Source organism: Oncorhynchus mykiss, chromosome 9 (genome assembly GCF_013265735.2).
Source record: "Oncorhynchus mykiss isolate Arlee chromosome 9, USDA_OmykA_1.1, whole genome shotgun sequence".
Taxonomy (NCBI): Eukaryota; Metazoa; Chordata; class Actinopteri; order Salmoniformes; family Salmonidae; genus Oncorhynchus; species Oncorhynchus mykiss.
This window is the reverse complement of record NC_048573.1, coordinates 64,708,998-64,734,408: the sequence shown is the minus strand read 5'-3', so window position 1 is coordinate 64,734,408 and position 25,411 is coordinate 64,708,998. Positions and strand designations below refer to the sequence as shown.

General features: G+C 38.7%; 3 protein-coding genes across 11 annotated transcripts in view; all 3 read left to right on the top strand.

Annotated features, from left to right (window-relative positions):
* The first annotated feature begins 249 nt into the window (after positions 1–249).
* The window catches only part of LOC110532667 (homeobox protein Hox-C10a), a 96,563-nt gene continuing 71,401 nt past the window's right edge, over positions 250–25,411 (top strand). For all 7 annotated transcript variants that reach the window (XM_036988684.1, XM_036988683.1, XM_036988682.1 and 4 more), the window contains exons 1-2: positions 250–1,257; positions 3,357–4,722. In XM_036988684.1, coding sequence (XP_036844579.1) covers positions 507–1,257; positions 3,357–3,637 — 1,032 coding nt within the window. In that variant the 5' untranslated portion in view covers positions 250–506 and the 3' untranslated portion in view covers positions 3,638–4,722. The remainder of the gene's footprint in view (positions 1,258–3,356; positions 4,723–25,411) is intronic.
* LOC110532669 (homeobox protein Hox-C9) lies at positions 14,014–17,783 on the top strand. Of its 2 annotated transcripts, none has more exons than XM_021616759.2 (2): positions 14,014–14,744; positions 15,774–17,783. In XM_021616759.2, the coding sequence occupies exons 1-2, from the start codon at positions 14,204–14,206 to the stop codon at positions 16,019–16,021; spliced, it is 789 nt and encodes a 262-aa protein (XP_021472434.2). In that variant the 5' UTR covers positions 14,014–14,203; the 3' UTR covers positions 16,022–17,783. The 2 variants fall into 2 exon arrangements, with proteins under 2 accessions (XP_021472434.2, XP_036844583.1); XM_036988688.1 differs by having other exon boundaries at positions 14,082–14,777.
* On the top strand, positions 20,665–24,153 carry LOC110532670 (homeobox protein Hox-C8a). 2 transcript variants are annotated; one of them, XM_021616762.2, is made up of 2 exons: positions 20,665–21,412; positions 22,507–24,153. In XM_021616762.2, exons 1-2 carry the CDS (start codon positions 20,977–20,979, stop codon positions 22,827–22,829), a joined length of 759 nt encoding a protein of 252 aa, XP_021472437.1. In that variant the 5' UTR covers positions 20,665–20,976; the 3' UTR covers positions 22,830–24,153. The 2 variants fall into 2 exon arrangements, with proteins under 2 accessions (XP_021472437.1, XP_021472435.1); XM_021616760.2 differs by having other exon boundaries at positions 22,501–24,153.

Here is a 25,411-nt window from a genome sequence, read left to right as displayed (position 1 = left end):
CTTAATGTATTGACGAATACCAGAACGAAGTGACTTTTCTATAGTGGCGTTTGCAGCGACTTCCAAGAAAGAATCATATTTATCGAATTATTTGCGCGGTCTTGTTTTTATGTTAGCCTATCTTAACGATTACTCATTGAACTATATTTCATTTCGGCTATACCCACGTAACTGATTGCAAAATATTTTCTCCACCCCTTTGTTCCTTCCTCCCATGGTTTTTCCCCCTAAATCTCTCCGCTAGGTGACGCCCTTTCACCGTACAAAAATCAATTTGCTTAACAACTTGACCGCTTTGACGTCACCTTAGTCTGGAGCGTCAATGCCACTTCCACGCCGCTATTGGTCTGAAAATCACATGACATGGAGCTCCAAGAATCCATAATTATGTTGCTGATATTTTTGGCTCCAAAAAGTTGTCAGTGTCCTACTGTCCTTATTCTCCTCGAGAAAAACCGTTACCACAGGAACACAAAAGACACCAACAACACCAACAATAAAAAATAATGTCATGCCAGGATAACATTGCTGCCGGTCATTTCCTGATGGATTCTTTGATGGGAGGATCATCTTCTTCCTATAGAGGCGAGGGCTTCTCCAGCAGCAACCCAGGAATGTACATCCACTCGGCTGCATCTGAGTATGGATGCTCAATGATGAGACATTTTGGAGTAGTTGGATCGCCCCTTCCCAAAAAAGACGAGGTTCCTCCGAGTAGCCACCCTCTCGGCTCCTACCAAGATGCGCTTTACCTGTCATCCCAACTGGGCACTTGGACCTCTGTTTCTAAAACTAACAGTGACGAGCAACCTGTTGCCCAGTCCAGTTTACATCCGTGTTCGTTTCCAATCGACAACGTCAAAAAGGAGGCGTTCTGTTGTCTGTATCAGGGTGACAGTAGCAGCAGGGCTAATACTGACAATACAGAGTCGGCTACTTACATTCAGATTGGGAACAATAGCAGCAGCCAGACGGACCAAACCGCTGTCTCGGAGGTGTCCGAATGTTATGGAGGAGTAAGACGGGTATACCCAGGAGAGAGCAGGGAACAGCGAGAGGAGCAGTTCGGGACAGGCTTTGCGTCTTTGGCACCGGTGACGACATCTGTTGAATCACCAAGAGAATCAACGGTTAACAAATCTACGCAGGAGAAAGTTAGCGAGGAAACAGGCATCGAAGAGGAAGAACAGCGAAAGCGCAAGAAAGAAGAGAGTGCAAAGACTGACAGTTGTTCTGATAACTCTGACGAATTGAAAGGTAATCCAGAAAGCTCCCACCCCCCACTCTCTCTCTCTCTCTCTCCTTCTCTCTCTCTCACGCACACTCACGCGCGCGCACACACACACACGCACACACACACACACACACACACACAGTGCAATGTACTTCCAATCCTACAATAAAGCCTCTGCTAGAGAGTATACTAAAATATCCTCTGCATGCATGTCATTCAGTGTTTTGGTTTTTATATTGTTGGTTTGCTACTGTATATCTACGCTATGTATATATCGGAGATATTCTGGACAGGCATTTCACGGTCTGGCCTAGCAGGGGTTACTGTGGTCACGGCACTTATCACCTTTCTATTTAATGTGCGAAGGTGAGTTGGGCAGTTATCATTGAAATTAACAAGATCACACACTCATAACGCGCGTGCACCGTAAAACAGATAGACCAGACAAACACACACACGCCTCAATTTCCATAATTACTGTTTTTGGTAAAACAGTGTAGGCCTGCGATTGACTTTTTAGACTGAAATAACATTCATAAAGATGGAGAGGTAATACTACTTTCCTTACATGAGATCTTTGATTGAGAAAAAGCTTAAACGGCATTTTAATTATTATGGTGGATAGATAGCGTATACAAGGAAACACAAATGGTGAATATATATATATATATATATATATATATATATATATATATATTGTTAACGAATGTTCAATGTATTATTATTATAGTTATTATGATTATACAACTAAGATTCAACAAAACAACCATTAAAATGCAACCATCATTATAGTCCCCATAACTTTCCAGTTGAAATTTGACTAATTTATGCTGCTATACTGCTTAAAAAAATAACCAATTGTTTGTTTTCTCAACAGTGTCGACTACATATTTTCCGGTACCGCTATTTGAAGGCTAAATGCGCCACACATCGGGTTATTTTAACTGCTACAATGTAGCCTTCCTTTTGGTATTATGGACTATTCATTAACCCTATATTATTCCCTTTGCGTCGTCTTTTAGGGGCGAAATAAAACCGTTGATGATCCAGAGATGCCTTTCTTATATTCTCCTCTTTTGTTTGAATTCATTTCATCAATCGTTTAAAAAGGTTGGGCATTTAATAAGCAATCGAAGAGTTGGGACTAAAAAACATGTTATTCATGTACCCTGAAATATGGAATATGCGTAATAAATATTAAACTATTTCCAATCTAATTTGCGTGTCCGTATAGCCTCAAACCACATAAAGGCTACATGGTGGCTGGGCTTGTATAGTTCCCCTATAGCCTCAAACCACATAAAGGCTATATGGTGGCTGGGCTTGTATAGTTCCCCTATAGCCTCAAACCACATAAAGGCTACATGGTGTCTGGGCTTGTATAGTTCCCCTATAGCCTCAAACCACATAAAGGCTACATGGTGTCTGGGCTTGTATAGTTCCCCTATAGCCTCAAACCACATAAAGGCTACATGGTGTCTGGGCTTGTATAGTTCCCCTATAGCCTCAAACCACATAAAGGCTACATGGTGGCTGGGATTGTATAGTTCCCCTATAGCCTCAAACCACATAAAGACTATGTGGTGGCTGGGTTTGTATAGTTCCCCTATAGCCTCAAACCACATAAAGGCTACATGGTGGCTGGGATTGTATAGTTCCCCTATAGCCTCAAACCACATAAAGGCTATATGGTGGCTGGGCTTGTATAGTTCCCCTATAGCCTCAAACCACATAAAGGCTACATGGTGTCTGGGCTTGTATATTGTCTGTAGGCCAATAGCACAGGGACAGACACTGTAGAATCCCGTCAAAATAAATAGGCCTAAATTATGTTTCAATTTAAACTATTTGTATTTTCGTTCCAAGCGTTCCAAGAAAGTAAAAAAATAGGTACTTATTAAACCCGTGTATTTAAAGAGCGTGGACATTTGATTCAAGCTCAAGAACTTGAATGTGCATTTGAGATAAAGACTGGCAGAGACCGTCCAGACATTGCGGTGCGGCAGTGCAGACCTGACGCAGACCAATTGGAATGCAGTATTTCTGATATAGTCTGTCTTGAACATGGAAGTAGAACTTCAGTAGGCCTATGCTCACCTTTTCCATGTTTTTATGTTTACAGATGATTTTACATTGGAAAATGCTCCGGGAAACTGGTTAAAAGCCAAAACTGGACGGAAGAAGAGATGCCCGTACACGAAGCATCAGACGCTCGAGCTGGAAAAGGAGTTCTTGTTTAACATGTATCTGTCTCGCGAGCGCCGTCTGGAGATCAGTAAGAGTATCGATCTGACCGATAGACAGGTAAAGATCTGGTTCCAGAACCGAAGGATGAAGCTCAAGAAACTCAATAGTGAAAGTCGGGGTCGGGATCATCTTATGGCGGCCTACAACTTCACCTGAAATTATATTATCTATAAAACTCTTCCATTCACACACTCACACACACACACACACACACACACACACACACACACACACACACACACACACACACACATACACACACACACACACACACACACACACACACACACACACACACACACACACACACACACACACACACACGTATTTCGTCATACAATGACAATATTTCAACGATACCCAAGAGTACACGACTTAATGAAGGAAGGACTTCAGCACTTGAGTTTGCCTTTCAACACATGAACATTAAATAGCGGTGCCGTTTCCATTGTTATATAAAGCAAATATATAAGTGAAGGCCTGTAATGAACACCAACACTCAAGCAGCTTAGAACTGCTGGAATTGAAAAAAATATTCGTTTTGTTTGTTCTCGAGCAATGTCCTCTTACTCCCTAGCTTCATCGTGTTGCCTTTAGTTTTCTGCTGCTATGTGTCATAGGCTATTCTTGCACTGGACTTTTTGCATCCACATTGTTGCTCGCGTCATATTTGTCCCGTTGATTATTCCTATAGAAAATATAGTTTGTCCTTCCCCTTATTATCCATTTGGCACTATGTTAAGAGAGAGAGAAAGAGAGGGAATGAGAGAGAGGCTGCGGATAAGAGAAATTGGGAAGATCATGGCCGTTTTAATAGGAGAGAGACCATTACGTTGATTTAATTATTATCCAGGTGAGCACTGTAAGTCAAGGTCATAAAATTCTAACGTCAGAATCGTCTCGTGGTAGAAGCGCCCAGCTAGGGGTGGATTTTATGATCTGCAAATATAATGTGCTAGCTGGCTGCTGCAGTTAAGATGCATCGTTTAAAGGTGTGTGGAGGAGAGGAGGGACAGGCTACTCTACACATAGGAGAGGGTCTGCTATGCCTACTGGATAGAACGAATGCGCTCGGGGGGTTCCCTCTGCTACGGAGGCAGGCTGCAGCCTTCTATTGTGGATACTGCATCTCAGCAAGAAAGGAAACAGATGGATGATTATCAACAACAATTACAACGACAACAAGGACAGCATGGATAAATGAGGACCACGACGACAGAGTGTGTGTGAGGAAATGCAAGGTAGGACACAAATAGATATTTATTCTACTGTTATTTTGAGATGAGTAGCCTATGTCCGCCGGTTGCTCAGCCAAAGGCGCTTGGTTGACAGCTCTTGTTATTGCTGCTACTGGTCTTGTCTTTTATGTCTACATGATTGCCATTTCTGGAGACATTAGAACAGTTTATGACATATTCTGATGTTCTTCAGCATTTTGTCTAACGAGCTTTCCCATTTATTGGTTCGGCATTTTTAGACACCGTGTATTATTCTTATATTAATAGTTTACACGATAAGCCTATTTAGCATAGCATGAGAGAGGCAAGAATATCATTTGGGTAATAGCTATGTTATTGTAGACATACAATAAAATCCTTACTTGGCTTTGAATATTTTTGCTGTTTATTTCGTTTCCCTTCCGGTTGGAACACCACGTCTCGCGCAGCTGAAGCGTGGTTTAGGTAGTTTCATGTTGTTGGGATTCGCTTCCTGGCTCCGCAACAAGAAACTGCCTTGATTACGTCAGTTCGTCTTCATCAAGGGCGACACTTTCCTTTAAATTACACCCTAGGCTCTGACTGAAATCATCACAAATGGCATTGTAAATGAACTGGAGCTTTAATAGCCGGGACGGACACTTTTTCTCCCCGGCTCTCATGTTTGTGGCGGGCTGTAAATCGTACTCTAGCTTCTCAGATGGAGAATGAGTTGTAAACGACATGGGGTAGACGTTAGACCGCTATTGTTGCCTTATCATTTTGTTCCTGGTTTTTGGTTAGGTTTCCCCTGATTTTGGTTTAGGTTGGGTTTTGGTTTCTAGACCATGAAATGATGGGAATGTCCTTTACAGGCTTAGCTTGGTCGGCCACCATCTAAAGATCACATGGCTATCAGGCCAGCCAGCCAAATGTTGACATAATTTTATTTTCTCTAAAATGTGTAAAATGTTATTGATCTTAAAGCTGGAAACAATGTATGTTGTATTCATGTGGGCTCTTTAATCTTCTTCTGAATGTAAGTGTTCGTTGGTACACATAGTCCAGTATTTTTCTGATTGTGGCACTGTGTGTATTTGGGTTAACATAATGGACCTTTGAATATCCCGTAGGTTTTTCTGACCTGACCATTTGCGACCTGTTTAAATCAAGGGGAAATGACTCCATCGTCATAATATATTTACCATTACATTTTTATCGTATTTAACTAGGCAACTCAGTTATGAACAAATTCTCTTTCAATGATGTCCTAGGAACGGTGGGTTAACTGCTTTGTTCAGGGGCAGAAGGACTGATTTTCACCTTGTCAGCTCGGGGATTCGATCTAGCAACCTTTCGGTTACTAGTACAACGCTCTAACCACTAGGTTACCTGCCGCCACAGTTCCTTTGTTTTTTTCCGTTTCCTCAACTTTCTCAAAAGACAAAACGTGTTCTGATTCAAGAAACTTGGTCATAGACTGGATTTAGACTATAATGCGTCCAGAGGAAGAAGTCGTGAATAAAAAAAATCGAATCATTTACAAAATGTTCATTCAATGGAAAGGAACTGGGTAGATTAGCCTATAGATGAAATGCGCTGGGTATATTACATTATATTACATAATATTACATAATATTACATTATATATATTTATGTATTATGCCCTGTTCCTATTGCATTTTTGGGCAAATTTTATTTCGCAATTGTTATGTTATTATTCTTTATGAATCATTCATGTAGTTAACTAGGTTATGTCAAGTTATCAGCATTGGAATGTTGGGCCATATAGGTTGATTTAATTTAATTTAATTTATTTTGAAATGTTTGTGGTAATAATCTAACTGATTTCATTCACATGACCCAAATGACAAGACGTGGCCGAGAAACATGTGTTATCCATTTTATTTGGAATATCATCTGTGTGTTGTATTCATAATACACAACAAAATGATTTAATGTTGAAATTATTTCATGTTTAGCCAATAACTTTTTACATGGCACAGTCAACGTCCCCTCTCTGGGAGAGCATGTGTTTATATTTTCTTTCGCGATTTTGTCTTGTTGTTTTCTCAACCCCCCATCATCACAGCAGTAAGTGCAACTCGCAGAGACCGTCTGGAATCCAAAGTCATTTTCATTCAGTTTAGTGAATAGGCGTCTCCCCCTGGAATGCATCACTGACAAAGAGTTTACACCACTCCAAATAGCACCCACAGGAAACACACATTGCTTACACACTGAGACGTGCGTAATTCGCGCTAGTGTACAATTACGCACTAACGCACAATTACGCACAGCCATTACGCACGTATGTAGCAACTTTTTTAAATAAAGGTTCTCGTTACATGGATAATACGTTTGCCTCTTTTGTCCACAAGTTATTATTTATCAAATTAATAGCAATTTCAATAGAAAATAGCATGCTGTCAGCAACTGCACAGTGGCATTTGATTAACCAATTTTAAATTATAAAACAAGTGGAGCACGGAAGAAGAAAATAAGGGAATAGCTAGGCTAATGGAGGTATTTGTTACATGTCTTTACAGTCTCTGTCTGTGAGCGGCTAGGTAAGTACTAGTTGTTAACTATTAATAAAGGCTAACTCATTGTCACAACCATCCGTGTGTCTGGGTATGTGTAGGCCTAATGCTGGCTGATGTAAGGCTGGATCGTGTGAGAGCGGCTAGCACTGATTGTTGTGTGATGGCAAAACAAAATGTGTGCATGATTACTGCTATCTCAATAGGCATAACCAGAGGTATCTCGTACCGGATTCAAGCATTTGCGGTGGGCCTATATTCTGAAACGAAATGGTGCATCACAGTGGCAAGTAGCCTAGTGTAACCTTAGTGTGTGTGTGTGTGTGTGTGTGTGTGTGTCTGTGTGTGTGTGTGTGTGTGTCCATGCGTTGTTCATTTTATGAATTTTATGAATTGTCGAATATTATCAGTGTTATGAGGTGATAATATACTATACAGACACTATAGACAATAATTTTCATAATTTCATAATTAATAAACTTAATTTAAAAAAGGCGCCGTAATGTTTTTTAAACCCACCAAAAATCTGTTCTTTCTATGTCATACGTTTGTGTTATCTTTCAGTCTTCTGTGATGTATTTAAAGTGTAATGTTGGAATGCAAACAAAAAATGGAATACTATATCTGACATGGTACAGGTGTCTTCTTTTTTTAGGCCATAACCATGTGTGTGAGGTGTATACTTGTTTCAAAGTAGATTTGTTTAAGACTGCCAAGAAACACTCTGTGACCCTGATATAGCCCACTGCAGTAAAACGTTCAATTAGGCCTATGCCTATACTGTGTAAAATGTTCAAATGCAACATGGATCATTCAAAACCCCCTTCCTTAAACTACAAGCAGGCACGCAGTGCAAGCACATTGATTACATCAGAATTGGTTTAAATATTGTTAATACTGTTTAGCAGTTTGTAAAATATATAATGAATGACCATTACAACGATGATTGCATTCAACCATTTATTTAATTAATAACAAATTCTTATTTACAATGAGGAACAGAGGGTTTGCCTTGTCCAGGGGCAGAATAACAGATGTTTGTTTACCTTGTCAGCTCGGGGATTCGATCCAGCTACCTTTCGGGCCCAACGCTCTAACCACTAGGCTACCTGCCGCCCCACCTGCATAACTTTGGGCAGTAAAAATAAGCTATCTACACCTCAGTAACCAGCTATATCTCTCTTCAGAATGTGCTAGTTTGTTATCAAATCACATTTTATTGGTCCATACACATATTTAGCAGATGTTGTTGCAGGTGTAGGGATATGCTTGTGTTTCTAGCTCCAACAGTACAGTATATCTAACAATTCGCAACAATACACACAGATCTAAAAGTAAAATAATGGCATTAAGAAATATATAAATATTAGGATGAGCAATGTCATTCGGGTATGGAGTAAAGACCCGTAAAGTTCAAATGCAGCCGTTTTTAGCTCATTATACAATTATTTCTGGGTAGCAATTTAGTTCCTTAGTGTGATTGTTTTCAATTAAAATGGTCAAAAATAAACAAAGGGCAATTTCTCAAGCAAGAATTTTGCTAGGACTGTCTAGGAGTGGTCTTTAGTGGGGAGAGGAACTCTTATAATGTCCTCTTATTGGCAGAGAGGTTCGGAACTATCTTTCTTATTGGTCTATTAACTAATTTATGCATGGTGATGTCACCATAGAAGGCCAAAACTCCATCCCATCAAAAAAATACTGAAATTCCAGATGATCTTTTCAAACAGCACTTACACTAAAAGGCCATGGGCATAATTTTCTAAATTTCACAGTATTATTCCAACCTCATAGTGTGGAAATACATGTAAAATACATGGAAATCACGTTTTTGAGTGCACTGGGCCTTTAAACTTTCATTCTGCCTATCTTTTGTGATCTGACACGGGAAGAAGCACTTGGCTGTTCTACTAGTGGTCTGGGTTTATTATTAATTAACCAATTAAATTAAGTGACGTGTTATAACGCTTTATAACCATTTAGTCATGAAGGGCGTCATGAAAAGGAAAATCTTATGGCAGATTTTGTAGCATCTAAAGATTATTGTGCTATTTGAAGTATTTGGGGTAACTCATAGACCTACCTCATCCGTAATTTCCCTAAATTAGCTGTTGCCTTGAATTTAATTTATTTGGGTAAAAAAACATATACAACAGAATGTACAATGTGGACCCAGAGGATAGCACTTAAAAGTATGAATTATAACACTTGTTTTCCAAGTGGCCTTAATTTAACCATATACTTACTGTATGTGAATGTTTTTGGACGGTATTACGTTTCTGTTATTTATCAGAATAACAATATGTTCCCTGAATAGTTTCCAAATAGACACCTTGGTGATTCAACATACATGTTTGAGGGTACGAGTTCAACATGACAATTCTGAACTGTATAGGCCTATTCATTTGTCAATTCAAATTAGCTTTGACAATACAACAACATGTCCCTTGTTCAAATATATGTATCATATAGGCTAAATATATGTATCATGTAGTAATGCACGTGAATAAACTGATGACTGTAATACGATATTTTCACAATTAATTCAGAAAAATCTTAATTGGTTATGCGACATGGATGCAGGGTTCAGATCAAACCTAGAATTTACTAATGGAAAAATGTGGATTCAAATTCTAGTTAGCCAGTATACTATCCTCCTGATTTGAATTATTTTAGCTCCACACATTTGCCATCATAGTTTCCAACAATGACGTTGATCCATATAATGTTACATAAGACGTTTAAAAATTCCCAAATTATTTAGGAGTAGGTCAATATCTAATCACATTTCAAATTAAAAATGGTTCTATGGATTCTGATGATTTTTTATTTAAACATATTAGTGCGCAAAGTAGACCTACTAACAAAGCGGAAAGGGACTTTTTTTTACTGTTTCCCTTCGTATTTATTGGAAATTACATCACCAACTTAAGGTCGTTATTATGTAGGCTAGCTAGTAGGCCTATGTATCGTAAACAGTAGCCTTATTTTTTGGTTATTGATTGACTGAAACATGCATGCGCAAAAAAAATATGGATTTCTAATAAGCGTCTCTTGTAGCATTTCTGAATGAAGAGTTGGGAATCCGACTGCTAAAATTATATTGCAGTCTGACCCCTGCACTGAGACGACAGTGCCTTTGGACACTACTGTTGTCTACGGTGACAGTCGGCACCTTTTCATCTCCTGCAGCCCTCGCCCTAACTAATTCACCATATTTGGACAATGAATTCCAATGCCATTGCTCTAAACAAATGTCAAACCACAAGTTGACAGTCAGTGTAAATACATTATTTCAAAGCATTTCCTAATATTGAATGTCCAAGATACATGTACAACATTAGTGGAATTTGATAGAATAACATTGTTAGGGATGATAAAGTAGGCTATGGAGAAAATACAACATATTTGGCAATTTAGTTAGGCTCTTTTGATTTAACCAGAACAAACGATAAATAAAAATGATCATGGTGATGTGCGAAAGAGCGCATTTGGGTCGCACAGCATATGGATTGCTCTAGCGTATCATATCATGAAATGTACTTGAAGTGATTCTACAGTAATTCTATACTAGGCTTTCCAATCAGGGGTTGCATTATGCGTAGTTTATTCTATCAGTAGGCCTACATATAGCATCATAACAATAGCTGTCACGACACAGGCAACACGCCAATAGGCTAATAGCCTGAAGTTATCAGAGAATTCAAAGTATGGTCAATAACAGAAAAGGAAATAAGCCTAGTATCCACAAAATGTTATGAAAACCAGGATACATACATTGGATATTTTATTTTATTATCAATAATCATTAGGACAATAAATACATTCAAACATAAATAACAAGAAAGCAAAGTAATGACAAAAATAAGGGAATAACCATGCTCAAATTAGTATTTGTCTCCTGATATAATTACATTTGTCCTGTGAATGTTCCATTCAATAGGCAATTCCAAGATTAATATTGGTAGATTAATTTCATATGTGGCTAACAATACTGAACAAGACTCAAACTGCTCTGTGTCTTAGATATACGTGCAGATAGTCTACTGGCTCTATGGGTATCTACCAGCATGCTAGCAGATACCCATAGACTTCCAGTCATTGCGCTAACGCTAGTTAGCATTGGATTGTGAAGCTACCTCTTAAACTTCCTTCATACTGGACACACAGACATGGAAGTGGTAATCACGAGTTCATCTGACTCTGGGGAAGTATATAAAGGGCCTCATTGCCAAAATCCCGAAGTATCCGTTTAAATAAATGAATGTAATTTATACTAATAAAATGATAAATTAAATCACTAAACAATAGCCTACCCTTTTCCAAGGCTGTATGAGGAAGATCTGTTTAGTCAAAACGTGTTGCAAAATGCCGACCAGCTGTAATTTAACCGATCTGATCCTAACCACATATAAATGTAGATATTATTGTGAATAGTTCATTAGTTTCATTAGTACCGGCTGCCTTTTATGCGGAAAATTATAGAGCGTCCATTACGCATTGGTTTGAAATACAGTATGACAGATAGATGTATTTTAGACTTTTGTTAATGAAAGATTACCTTGGCTATAATAGATACGCTATATTTAGGATTTCATGGTGTTGATATAATGGGTAACCCCTAGGGTTAAAATAGGCTTGTGCTCTCATTGAGCCTGAATGTTAACTGTGTATGAGAAAATACTCAACGTTAGTGAGCTCAAGGTTTATGCTTTTTAATTTGAGCAAAATACTTTCTATTTACCTGTCTTGATATTTAGTCTCATCGTATTGATAAGAATATATGGATTACTCGTCACAATATTTAAAACACAAGTTGTAACACAACCTAAAAATTACATTGCCTAACTTTGCAAGTCGCCTTCTTCACCACCATCCATAATACCGTAAGACCATGCTGTACTACACAAACACCTGCTACAGGTTACATAATTATTAGGTGTTCATATTTCATGCTTGAATCTGAACCAAAGAGCCATGAAAGAGAAATACACTTCAAAATCTAAGGATGCTGTACAGCATATACATGTTTTAATTACAGGAAGTTCAAATGATGCAGTAGTTAGTGAGATAATTAAATAATCACATTTTGAGATGTAAGTTTGCATACATTTATTCAGTTTAAAGCAAAAACGAATGACCTCCCTTGATCTTGGAGGTCACCAACGCAATGACTTCACACTAGCAGTTGTCAAATAAAAAAATAAGATACAGTCGAAGGGGCCATCGTTATAGTCCCCTTGACGAATACAATAGCAATCTACTATTCAAAAGTTACATTTGAGATAATAGGCTATATCTAGTTTGTCATTTTGGAGGCAACATTGTGCATTATTGTATGTTATTCGTTTAGACTGCAAAAGCTCAAATGGAATATTTTGATTATTAAAGTATGTGTCTTACCATAGCATGCATACAACGAATTGCAACATGTATCACCAATGTCAACCCTTATCCACTAACCACCCCACTATCCCTTAGAGTCAAGTCCGTCGTCGTTGTCGCAGTTAATCTGAATCAAGCTTTTTTTGTATCGTTATCTTTAACTTTGCGTGGTTGGAAAATTACCCTTAATTAAGTAAGTATTTCACTGTTAGTCTACACCTGTTGTTTACGAAGCATGTGACAAATAAAATGTGATTTTGCATTTTATTTTTTAGATATGCCTATACATGACTGAGATGAGAAAATGCACATTCGGAATACACAAATGCACATTCGGAATACACAAATGCACATTTTGTTTTGTTAAGTATTACTGCACTGTTGGAGAAACATAAGCATTTCGCTGCACCTGCTAAAAAAATTACTGGACAAATACAATTTGATTTGATTAATATGTTTATCTGCGCTATTAGAGTATTCGTAGACTTCTTCTCTAGGCATATATGACAACACAAAGGCTTATTCTCGGATCATAGATCAGTGTATGCCATATTAGTCTCACAAAACAAGAAAATGTATTCCTCTTGTTGCAAGCCTACATCTCTAGCCTGATTATTCCTTGAACCAATATCTCATCTCCATTGCAGCACAAAAATCCCTTAGTCCCTGTCGTTGCTGTCTGTCCTCACTGTTCCAGTGTTGGTTTTATGTTAAGCTAGGAACTCGACTGTAGTTTTATTAACGACACGTTTATGAACAATCAAATGGTCCTCGTAAACATTTATTGAAGGACATAAAAACATGCACTGCCACTTGTCGAATATAGCCGCTGTAGTTGGCCAAGTTTCAAGCATCGCAGTAGTAACTCTTTCCTCTATCTATCCAAACATCATATGGGGGGGGGGGGGGGGGGATATCCCAATTCTGCTTCTTTGTTGTCTGTGCAAACTTTTCTCTTGTATATACATTTTTTTGCAATGGTAGTAGGATAGAATGTACAATATTATATATGCTCTTCATAAAATAAAATCAAGTAAACTATATTTTCTCCAAATTAAAAGATAAATACGGTTATACAATGAAAAACGCAGAATAATTCAAAGCCTAATGTGTTAGAGAGTGAGTTTAATGATCCATTTTACTACTGAACTAAGTCTATTCGCGCATAAAACTGGACTACGGAGACATTAGACAGAGATTGATTACATCAGCAAATAGTGCCTACGATTTCATACCTAGCCAACCCCAGCCTGTTTGACGACTAGTTTCACATATTCTACTCATTTTTGATGCTATTTGATCAACGTCAGAACATAATACTGTTGAATTTACCTCTTATGCATCCAGGGAAAAAACATCTGAATATGATTTTATAATCCATGTCTAGTCCAATGCTATGCCAGGATAACTCGCGCATTGATCCACAGTGCAATTTTTTGGGGGGTAAATATAATCACGTGTTGCTTCGGCAGCCAATAGCAGCCGGGGAAGCTTTGAGAAATAATTACCTGCCTTGATTGTTCTATGGGTAGATAAAAAAGTACACATACGCTCCAAAAAATAATCGGATGCATGTAAAATAGAGGGGCAGCATCGACATGTCGGCCACGGTTCCCTTAAGTAATTATTATGTAGATTCCTTGATAAACCACGAAAGCGAAGATGTTATTGCGGCTCGATTCTCGGGTTCTGGTTCGCACCCTACCGGCCCTCGTCCGACGTCCCTCGTATCGGAGTGTGGTGACTATCCCTCCTGCAGCTTTGCCTCTAAACCATCCGTTTTCTCTACATCCTGGACCCCTGTTCACTCCCAGTCCTCAGTGGTCTACCATCCATACAGCCATCAACCTCATCTAGGAACGGACTCAAGGTATGTGCGGTCATGGCTGGAGCCGATCTCGGGGGCAATGTCCTTTCCAGGCTACCCTGCCAACGCCAGACACTATGGGCTGAAGCCCGACGCCTTCCAGGAGCATCGAGCCAGTGACTGCCTCGCCTCCAACGGACGCACCTACACGGATTATATATATTGCACCACCGCTGACATCCGAGAAAAGACCCATCCAAACATCCATTCTCCTGAGACCGAGCCTTTGGCTTTCGGGAAGCATAAAGACGAGAAGCCAGAATTAGACCCGAGTAAGTTCGAGCCCCTTGTTCAAAACCGGGAATGTGAGTAGTTTGGAAGAGATTCTGTCTGTGTTCATTTAATTTGGTTTAGAGCTAGATCATAGCGTCTCTCTGCCACAATTTCATCCCCCTTTCTTTCCTCGACTGAATCTACTCGGCTAGGGGGGCTACCTTGAGGGACTGTAAAGAGACAAACGCTATTTGGATTGGGCTATAAAACGACGAGCGGGTTATAAAATAGGGGACTACTCGAAAAACCTATGGACGTTGTAAATTTGAGGGACTATGCAACATGGCCGCATCTCAGCAAATCTGTTTTAGATGCCAAATACTTTTTTGCCCGAGAATTGGGACTGTCAATATTAATAATCATTATAAACCATGTTGTATGGCCACTATGGTTTACGATGCTAGTAGACTATGCCACTATATCCCCCATAGTCTACTAGTAAATAAACTACAATTATATTTTAAAGAGATATTATGTTGCTATGTCAAGTATATCCAGTAAAACTGGATCCTCCCTAGAAAAACACCAAAGAGAAACCCTGATAAGGAACTACAGTAGCATGGCAACACATGAACACGCGGTGTAGCGTAAGTGTATGTTGTCTGTTGTCATCCTACATAATCTTTTTCCATTCCAAACCGAATGTCGATATAACTCCAACAGTTGAGGAATTTTTGCAACATATTCGAGGGACTTTCACTGGATGTAAGGCTTGAAATACAGGCCGTTTTTATGGGCCTATAAAGCGAATAGGCATTGAGTATTTTACGACGGCATTTCTCAGAAGTCCAAGAAAGGGAAAAGCTGGAAGAGCAACACTAAATGTTCTAACGTTAAAAGATACATTTGACGTTTGTTTCCTACAACATTATATTTACTAATACATTTGAGGGACCACCACTACCTCTGAGATCTAGCATAGCTTTTGGAGACCCAAAAGTACAAGGCCTTATCATGCGTCATAGCTTCAACTTTGATATTATTGCTGACTGATAATGTGTTATCTGTTTTTATGTGTTGATTTTCAGATAACCCAGTTGCAAACTGGATTCACGCGCGTTCAACAAGGAAGAAGCGGTGCCCTTATTCAAAATACCAGACTCTCGAACTTGAAAAGGAGTTTTTGTTCAATATGTACCTAACCAGAGACCGTCGATATGAGGTGGCAAGAGTCCTCAACCTCACGGAGAGGCAGGTCAAAATCTGGTTCCAGAACCGGCGCATGAAGATGAAGAAAATGAACAAAGAAAAAACCGACCGCAACAAAGAACAATAATAAAGGAATGGTTACAACAACGACAAAGAACAAAAACAAGAATCAGACACAGTAAAATAACCACTATTGCCATGGATAACAACAAAGATAAACCAAAATACATGACGCCCCCTTCTTAATGTTGGATTTTGTGTTGGATGTTGTTTTTGTTTTTTTATTAACCCCACCTTCCATGTTTGATGCTAAATATTTTTTGTTTCTCCACATGCACCTTTCCTTGTTCAGGTTTAAAATAGCCTTTAAGGAAAGAAAACATTTGCACTTGTGAAGATACCTGTAGGCCTCTATGTTTATTTACATAAGGAACATTTTAAACATTAAACATATTTTGAACAAATGTATAACTGTCCCAAAGTATAAGGAATGGAACACTGGAATTATTTTAATTTCTACCCTCCATAATTTATGACGTCCGTGCGAATATTCCTTACATGTTTGTTTCTTGTGAATGTTATGCAGGTGTTGTGGCATATTTTGTACAGAAAGAGAACATCTGCCCTCTTAACAAATGTATGTCTGTCTTGTGTATATGTGGTAACGTATCCGTTCGGTGTACTTATTTGTGCGTTTCGTATTATTTTGAGTGTATAGACAACACGTGCCATTCATTATAGAAAGTGTAGATATAGACCTACTCAAATATAAAAATGATCATGAGGCTCTTGTGTTTTCTGTATTTTCAAGCAATCTCTTAACAAAATAGATATGCATAGAATCTTACTACCCGTGCAAACCAATGTAAAACAAAATATTGCGACGTAGAGCACACATTTGAGGCGCTTCAAATAGACCAAGCCAGTTTATTAATGATGTCATCACAAATGCACACACACCAGATTGCTGTTAACCTGGAGAGAAACAGCTCTAATACCTTAAATAGCCCAATTTCCCCGCAAGTGGAATATTGGAAGCAGATGAAACGTTTCCTAATCTTCTGTTAGCATTTCCAGGCTAGGCAGACTCTTAGGGCTACCACGCGCGCCCGTAAATGGGTGATTACTTCGAGTAGGCCAACACCACAATGATGTAACTAAATATGATTTAACGAAACGTTTGTGTACTCCTTTTATATGGTGTTGTGACACAAATAATATTTGAATGCATTAATATATGTTTACAAGTCCACTACGTATGCACGGGCCACCACAAGTATCCACAAACAACCACATTTAAACCACATTTAGGTCTAATTGTAAACATCCAAAACATATAAATCAACATTTAGTAGTCAAATGTTTTATAGAACAAATTAGATACCGTCATTACTCATAACTTGGAAAAAATATATACATTTATTTCGTGATAAAAATGACAGACAAACAACCGAAATGTGGTTGTCAACTTCATATGCAAATTTGACAAATAAACCTGTGTGTCATCACAGACCTATCACATCTGTGTCACATGAAATACTTTTTCAAAGCAGGAATACTAACAGCTGCTGGTTAAGATACTATGATATTTTTAACCTTTAACAATTTGGCACATTTTCGAAATTGAATAAGGCCCTATAGCGTTACGTGTGTGTAAAGCTAAGGGAAGAGTTTAGTGCCTGTAAGAATCGTTCGACTGGAATCCTGGATTAAAGCTATAACCTAAACCTTCTTTCAGTCAACTTGCTTATTTGAAAAAAAAATGTTTTTACCTCAACTAAATTACAGTTAGAAACACATTTCGAGACATTGGACCTATTTGAAAGGTAACGAAATTAAAATGTTCTAACGTGAAAATAAATTCCCATGTCTGGCATTTGTTTACTGTGTCTTGGCCTAAATTGCCTTTTTGTGGTGTCGAACAATACGGACAGGATGCTGTAATTTCAAAGCCCAATCCAGTGCATTTCCGCACAGGACAAAAATGCTGCGTTTACAGCTCTGCTAGAACTCAGTTGCTTGTCTCAAATGCAGACGAACAAAGCAAACCCGACTAACTGGCTAGACGTCTGGGCTAAATTACTTTATGGTTTTAATGGTGGGACGGTGGGTGATGTTGGGCTCGTTCAAAGGGGGCTTGCTGCAGCTAGTTTGTCTGTTGGGCCCACCGCAAACATGCCGCTGCCTTTAAAACAAATGTTTTATTTAACCAGGCAAGTCAGTTAAGAACAAATTATTATTTACAATGACGGCCTATTGGGGAACAGTGGGTTTACTGCCTTGTTCAGGAGCAGAAAGACAGTTTTTTACCTTGTCAGCTTGGGAATTCGATCCAGCAACCTTTTAGTTACTGGCCCAACGCTCTAACTACTAGGCTACATTTGCCAAACTCTAAGGGCAGCTCCCTCTCTGGGCAGGTCAGAGTAGACATAGGCTATCTGACCGCAAGAAGAAACCAACGTCAAAAGCAGCATATTCGCATTGGACAATGTACATGTATCTACTATAGTGGTTAGCAGACAACCCATAGGACAGTATCATGAAAAGAAACAAAGATCCTGAGTCTACTGAAATAAAAACAGACGCTAAACGTAGGAAGCCTACTAATATAGTTTATTTGACGGATCGTGAAATACATATTCAACACATTTGTTATGCCGTCTACTGCATTTTCCCCCTCGTGTAATATATGTGGGTTTGATAAAACCATGCATGGTGCAGTTGAATGTTGGTGATCGACCTTAACACTAGATGACGCTGTTGACCGACTCTTTGGGCCTGTACCGCTAGTGCCTCCGTGCTGTGGATTTGCGTGATGCAAAAACAGGGAGAAGGCTAGGCGTATGTCTGTAGGTCTACTGATGAAAGAAATGCTGCTTCGGTCGTTCATCACATTTTTAAGAAAAAATGTTGTGATATAATTGACTGTCTCACTTGTAGGACTGGGTACAGGAGACATAGATTATGCCTGTTGAACCTTTCATGCGCTTGTGTTGTGTGTATAGCCTAATAATTGTAGGCTATTTCTAGGATAGGTCTATTTTGCATTTGTACATTCCTTTACCTAAATGTCCCATTTCCACATTTTATGACCTTTACATTAGTAGAACATTAGCCTAGTATTTGTTAACACACTAAAGCTGTTTTGTATACGTGTTATGGATTATATTATTCATGATTGTAAACTGTTAACAACTGCTAGCAAATCGATTAGGTTGATTCTGTATATGTGCACCAACATTGATGCTCAATTAACATTTGGACTAACATTTGAAAACATCACACTTTTCAAGTTAAGCGCAATTTAAATCACTTCTTTGTCTCTTCTTTTACGCCAGTGGTGTGGCCTAGTTTTCCTGTGGAGAGGCGTGGACCGTGCACCATAAACGTGTAATAGTCACCATATATATACTTAATAGAATATGACACATTTCCATATCAAACCACTTTAAGAAGGAAACATCTCCAAACCAGTAAAATTAACAAATAAAGAACGTTTTTATTTCAATGTATTGACAAATAACACTAAAGGCTTCAATAATCAATTACCCTAATACACATTTTAACATTAATACTAGATCCTAATAATAATATTATAATACTAGAAGAATAATTATTGTAATAATAATGTTATTATTAGCAATTATAGGCCTACATCAGAAGCAGTATTATAATAGTAGCCTAGTATAGTGAGGTTTTTATAGTTATTCTCTGTGTTTTTGTTGTTGAAATATGTCTATAACAGCAGCTCAAATTTCCACGACGGTAAATTGCAACAAAGACCAGCAATCAGTATATTTATAGACTGTACGACAAGTCTATAAATTTTCTCTGTGCCTTTCCTATTTTACGATCATGTGTAAAAATCGTCAGTAACACCACAAAGCCCACATGAGCACACAACTGAAATAAATATTGTACCAGCAATATGTACGCAGAAATAACGAGACATCTAATGCAATCGGCATATTTACTACATCTACTCATAGGTTTAACAGGGTCAGTACAGTGAGTCGGGTATTCACAACAGGTAGTGTTTATATTTGAGCGTTACGGTGTTTTACCGCCTTCTGTAGTTTAAGTGCGCGAGAGACATGGGAAATCGCGTAGACCTATATATATCTCAAGTATGAACACGGGTTAGCATGGGTTAATGTTGAACAACAAGGGTTAGATATTTTTATATTTTTGTGATTTTGTTAAAGATGTCATTATAGCCTTATTATTGTACGCCATTATCAGTAAACTTACGCATGTTGTATATGCTAAGCCTGGTCTACTCGTTTTTAAAGTTATATAGGACTCTATGTTTAGTTTCACTGTCATAGCAGGCAGTATAGCGGGCCCGCAAGCAGTGCTATTGTGCAAGCTAAGTATTTATGGTAGTCTAGGCTAACAGCATCCAATTTAAACCTTTGTTGATATAAGGAATGGCTCAGAAACTGTAAAACATTAGGGTACACATGAGGACTTTATGAACAAAGCCTTCTTATTCTATTCGTTAGGCTATACGTGTGTACTTCTATGTATCATGTAAGCACCGTGTAAGAGTAATATGACCACAACGATATTTTGATTTGATAATTTTCACATCTTATGCATCAATTTGGACTCCTCTATCTAATAGAATGGTTAGCGCATGTTGCCTCTTAAGGGGTATGTAGCGTACCCGCTGACAGCTTGTAGAAAAATTAAGGGGGGGGGGGGTGATTGGTGTTGGGAGGGGAAATTGTGGTGGGGGTGGTTGGGTGGGAAGCAACAAAAAAAGAAAGAAACGCTCGTGACTCTGTCCGCGGAGCAAGCCAGCTTGAACCTCAATGCATCCAAAGCACACACCATGAGCCGGATTTGAGGCTGAAAAATAGAAGATACTGGAGATAGTGAGAGAGACTCGAAGAGAAGAGTGTTGGAGCGCAAGAGAGCTGCCTGAGACTGTCTAAGGGGGCAGCGTTTCTCCATCTAGTTCCGGTTTGTCAGTCAGCGCTGTGTGCGACTGGGAACCTAAACAAAAGGCTGCCACAATCCAAAAGGGGATATTCTACAACGAAGAAACCTCGTCTGTGGTTTAATGCAAACTAAACAATGAGCTCATATTTTGTTAACCCTCTTTTCTCCAAATACAAAGGCTGTGAATCACTGGAGCCAACTTACTACGACTGCAGGTTCCCACAAAGCGTTGCCCGTAGCCACACGCTGGTCTACGGACCCGGGGCAGCTGCATCGGGCTTTCAACAGCCGTCCCATCATGTCCAGGATTTTTTCCACCATGGGACCACGGGGATCTCCAACCCTGCATACCAACAGAACCCTTGCGCACTGGCTTGCCATGGAGACGCAACGAAATTTTATGGATATGAAGCTCTTCCGAGACAACCGCTTTATGGTACCCAGCAAGAGCCAAGCCTCGCGCAATACCCAGACTGTAAATCGTCTAACGGCTCTAACCCCGGAGAAGGACAAGGCCATTTAAATCAGAACTCGTCTCCCACTCTTATGTTTCCTTGGATGAGACCCCACGGTTAGAATTATTTTGTGTTCTTTTTTCATATATAGCTATAAATGTGTGTGTGTTTGTGTGTGTGTGTGTGTGTGTGTGTATATAACCTACGTGCGTAAAAGCAAAATATGTAATAAGCAATGGAGGCTGTATCTATTTATTTGTTACATTTTTGTGCAACAAATATAGATTTCACCCAAAGTAAGTGGATTAGAGCCTATCTATAGCTCTCGCAAGTATTTGTAAGACCTTCTTACAAACAACCAGGTTCTCATGTAATAATTCCCAAATAATTAACAACCAATGCTGGCTAACTTGACGACGGTTTTGGTGATAAAGATTGTGTTTTGCTTGAGAAAATCTGAAATGACAAAAAAAACAACAGGAATCCAGTTAAAACAATGGTTATTTGAAGTACCAGAAGTACAACTAAGTGCATCCTAAATCTAATAGAAACCTACTAACCAGAATGCCCTAAAAATGTTATGACCAAAATGACCAAATTATTACAGTAACAATAAATTACTTTTAAAACAAATATGAGGTACTTTTTAATGCTTCTAACATGACTATTCTACGTTCATCCCGTTCACATTTCCTTACCCTAAACCAAGCTAATAGGCTAGTGGATGTTAAATAGTTAGAATGAAACCTTGTGGACTAGATCGTTTAGATTGTTTTTAATGTGATACTAGACAGATGTTTTTTAGGCCTAAATATACTTTCCTCCACAATCTGCAGAAGAACTTGTATCCATTATGTGTGTGAGGTGTGTGATGTTTTGTGTGTGTTGTGTGTGCGTGAGTGAGTGTGTGTGTGTGTGTGCCTGCGTACACAGTTACCTGTTACATAATTTAAAAAGTAAATGTTAGGTTGTACTTTCTAGCTCATGCACATTTCAATGGCTAAACCGACTCCAAATACAAACCATCATAGCTATTATTGTATGTCCTTTTATCTTATGCACGAAGATGATCGCATTTATTTAAGTAATCGCAGTATTACTCTACAGTATTTAATTGAGAGTTGTTTTTTCTTTCATCCTGAAATGTTAATGCCACCATCAAATTCATTCTTATTTACTAACCTTATTTACTATTTAATTTAAGCACCAGGGAGGCGAAATGGAAGACAAACCTACAGTCGCTACCAAACTCTGGAGCTGGAGAAGGAGTTTCTCTTCAATCCTTATCTTACACGCAAGCGGCGGATCGAGGTGTCCCATGCCCTGAGTCTCACAGAGAGGCAGGTCAAGATATGGTTTCAAAATCGACGAATGAAGTGGAAAAAAGAAAACAACAAAGACAAGTTTCCGGGACAGAGAGGAGAGGCGGATGCTGATGCCGAGCCTGAGGAGGAGGTCAACGAGGACGGTGACGGGGAAGAGGGGGAAGAGAAAGAAGTGGAAGAGAAAAATAAAGTTGATCCCAAGGAGTGATTTTATGGTCATTTATGGTTTAATGGCAGAAAAAGAGGAAAAAGAGTATAGTAGACGGGAGAGGAGAGAAGAAGGCAGAGAGCGTTAACTTTATGGACACGGTTTTATTAGTCAACAAGGGAAAGGGAAAAAAGATCTTACAGATATTGCTGGCATAATCATTTATCTATTTCTCCCTCATCACGATGCTTTAGGGATACAAATTAGTTATTTTGTCGTTTTGGACGTTTCCTTACAATATACATTTGCCAATATTACATCTGGGAAAGGTAATGGTAGCACATCGGTGATCTTTGTATGGGTTAACTTTAAACGCATGTTTAATTAACAGAGTAGGCTAGGCTACTTTTAGAATATGTTTTGTTTGGTTTATCTGACAAAAGCATAACCAAACAAATGCATATAGGAAGACAACGCAAGGTCCAACAAGCCTTGGCCAATGCCAATCTAATCTTGTAAATACACAACACATTCACAATAGACATATTTGCGAATATGTGATTTAAAATCGTAAGCAAAACGTAACTAAAAACAATGTTTAATGTCATGACAGCAGTGTGACTTCTGAGGGATATAACATTGATTAGCAGCAGGCGTATATATAAAACACATGTTTTAATTGTTTTTATTATACTTCATTGTCATTTGTGGTGAATGGCCAAGACAAGAATATGTGGTTCTTACTTCATATATAGTTTTGTTAGAATTACCAGGGACATGCAATCGTTTAAAATCGTTAAGACGCTACCTAAAACAGGGAAAATTGCAATAGAGATTTCTAAATAGAGATTTCAAATGATATTGTTTTTATAGTGTTATATCAACGTTATATGATTAAATTATATTTCATTTGCCCAATATATACCTATGCTTGTTTAAGACAATTTGTGAGTCTTAGGAAGACACAGTTAGCTCAAAGCCAAGTCAACGATTTGTCGTTCAGATTGTACCACGGCACTACCTACTAAAACAGAGCTTTGCCTTTTACTTCATTTTGTATTCAATAATAATGGCACTGCTATGTTTAGATGAAAATCTATATTTTCCCCAACAACTAAAACTGCCTATAGAAAACGCACATGACTGTGTGTGATAATAATACCTTCTACAATTGCAAGGGTTTTAAGAAGTAAGGCGTGTTCTTTTAATGTGCTGGTGATAATAGAGTAGTTTTTTTGCACTGAATATAATCTTTATGTACGTCTTGTTATATTCTTGATGTTAATAGGCTCGTTTTCTGGTGTTTCCCATGTGAACGACGGAATTGTGTGTCCCCGCCATTGTTTTTTGACATAAAAAGATGAATAAACAAGATGGCTCACAATCGTTCCTCTTCTTGGCTGTAAGAACTTGTTGACTGAATGACTAAATGGCTGAGCGTGCATGGGCTAGATGACTGTTTCTCCTGTCTGTCCGCTACACAACACCGAGCAATCCCTTCATGTACACTGCAACGGAAAACTCAATTACATGCTATTTGTTTGAAATTATGTTGCAGTATGTTGTACTGCTGCAAACTGTAAATTATGGTGCATTGTGGGGAAATGTTGTGTTCAGGAAATAATGGCTGTATTTTGAATACTACTGTAATCCCACCCCACATAATACCGTATTTTTGGGGCACCCACAACCTTTTGACCATTAGTGGGAGCATGGTAGTGTTGTATCTGGCTCAATAGCATATTTTGAGACATGCATTGTCAGAGGCTATATTTGTTGCACACGTGAGTGAGAATGCTGTACCAACTTAGCTCCTATGTGGTTATCGTGCCCACCAACTTAAAATGTATAGGGGAAAGATTGGAGCGGCAGCAAGCCTTGAACCTTAACATTTGCCCTGTAGTCGCTACCGGTTTATAATCCTTTGTTAAGGTCTATAAAAGTGCATGTGATATATAAACCAAATATACATTTTTATCAACTGGGTTGTTCAAGCCCTGAATGCTGATTGGCTGACAGCCGTGGTATATCAGACCATGTACCATATGCATGACAAAACATTTATTTTACTGCTCTAATTACACTGGTAACCAGTTTGTAATAGCAATAAGGCACCTTGGGGGTTTGTGGTATATGGCCAATATAGCACAAAACACAAATAGGGCTGTATCCAGGCACTCCGTGTTGGGTCTTGCATAAGAGCAGCCCTTGGCCGTAGTATATTGGCCAGACACCACACCACCTTTGGCCATATTGCTTAAATATGCTGCAATGTTAGTAAACACGTTACCTAGCAGCCAACCTGCTTGCACCAATCCCTCGCAATTACAGTAAAATAATGTGAAATACAAACTCCTCCCCTCAATTTCATTCATTCCGATTATGGTAGCCTTGCCTTTTTTTCAGTATAATGCAGTCAATTGTATTGTATTGTAGTATGTGTCGTTACACAGTACTTGCTGTGTTTATATGTTTATATTACAGTAAGTGTAAAATGAAATGCAGAATTTTACATGCCACCGAGGTGCCTGTAAGCTACTGTCAAAATCACAGTAATCCCATTTACAGTGTAGTTTACAGAGCAGACAAGGGCTGCCCAATCCTCTTACTGGAGATCTACCATCCTGTGTGTTTTCAATCCA

Coding starts and splice junctions, on each gene's coding strand:
- LOC110532669 (XM_036988688.1), top strand. CDS start 14,204: ATGTCGGCCACGGTTCCCTTAAGTAATTATTATGTAGATTCCTTGATA. Junction 14,778..15,773: donor CCTTGTTCAAAACCGGGAAT/GTGAGTAGTTTG, acceptor GTTGATTTTCAG/ATAACCCAGTTGCAAACTGG.
- LOC110532670 (XM_021616760.2), top strand. CDS start 20,977: ATGAGCTCATATTTTGTTAACCCTCTTTTCTCCAAATACAAAGGCTGT. Junction 21,413..22,500: donor TCCTTGGATGAGACCCCACG/GTTAGAATTATT, acceptor ATTTAATTTAAG/CACCAGGGAGGCGAAATGGA.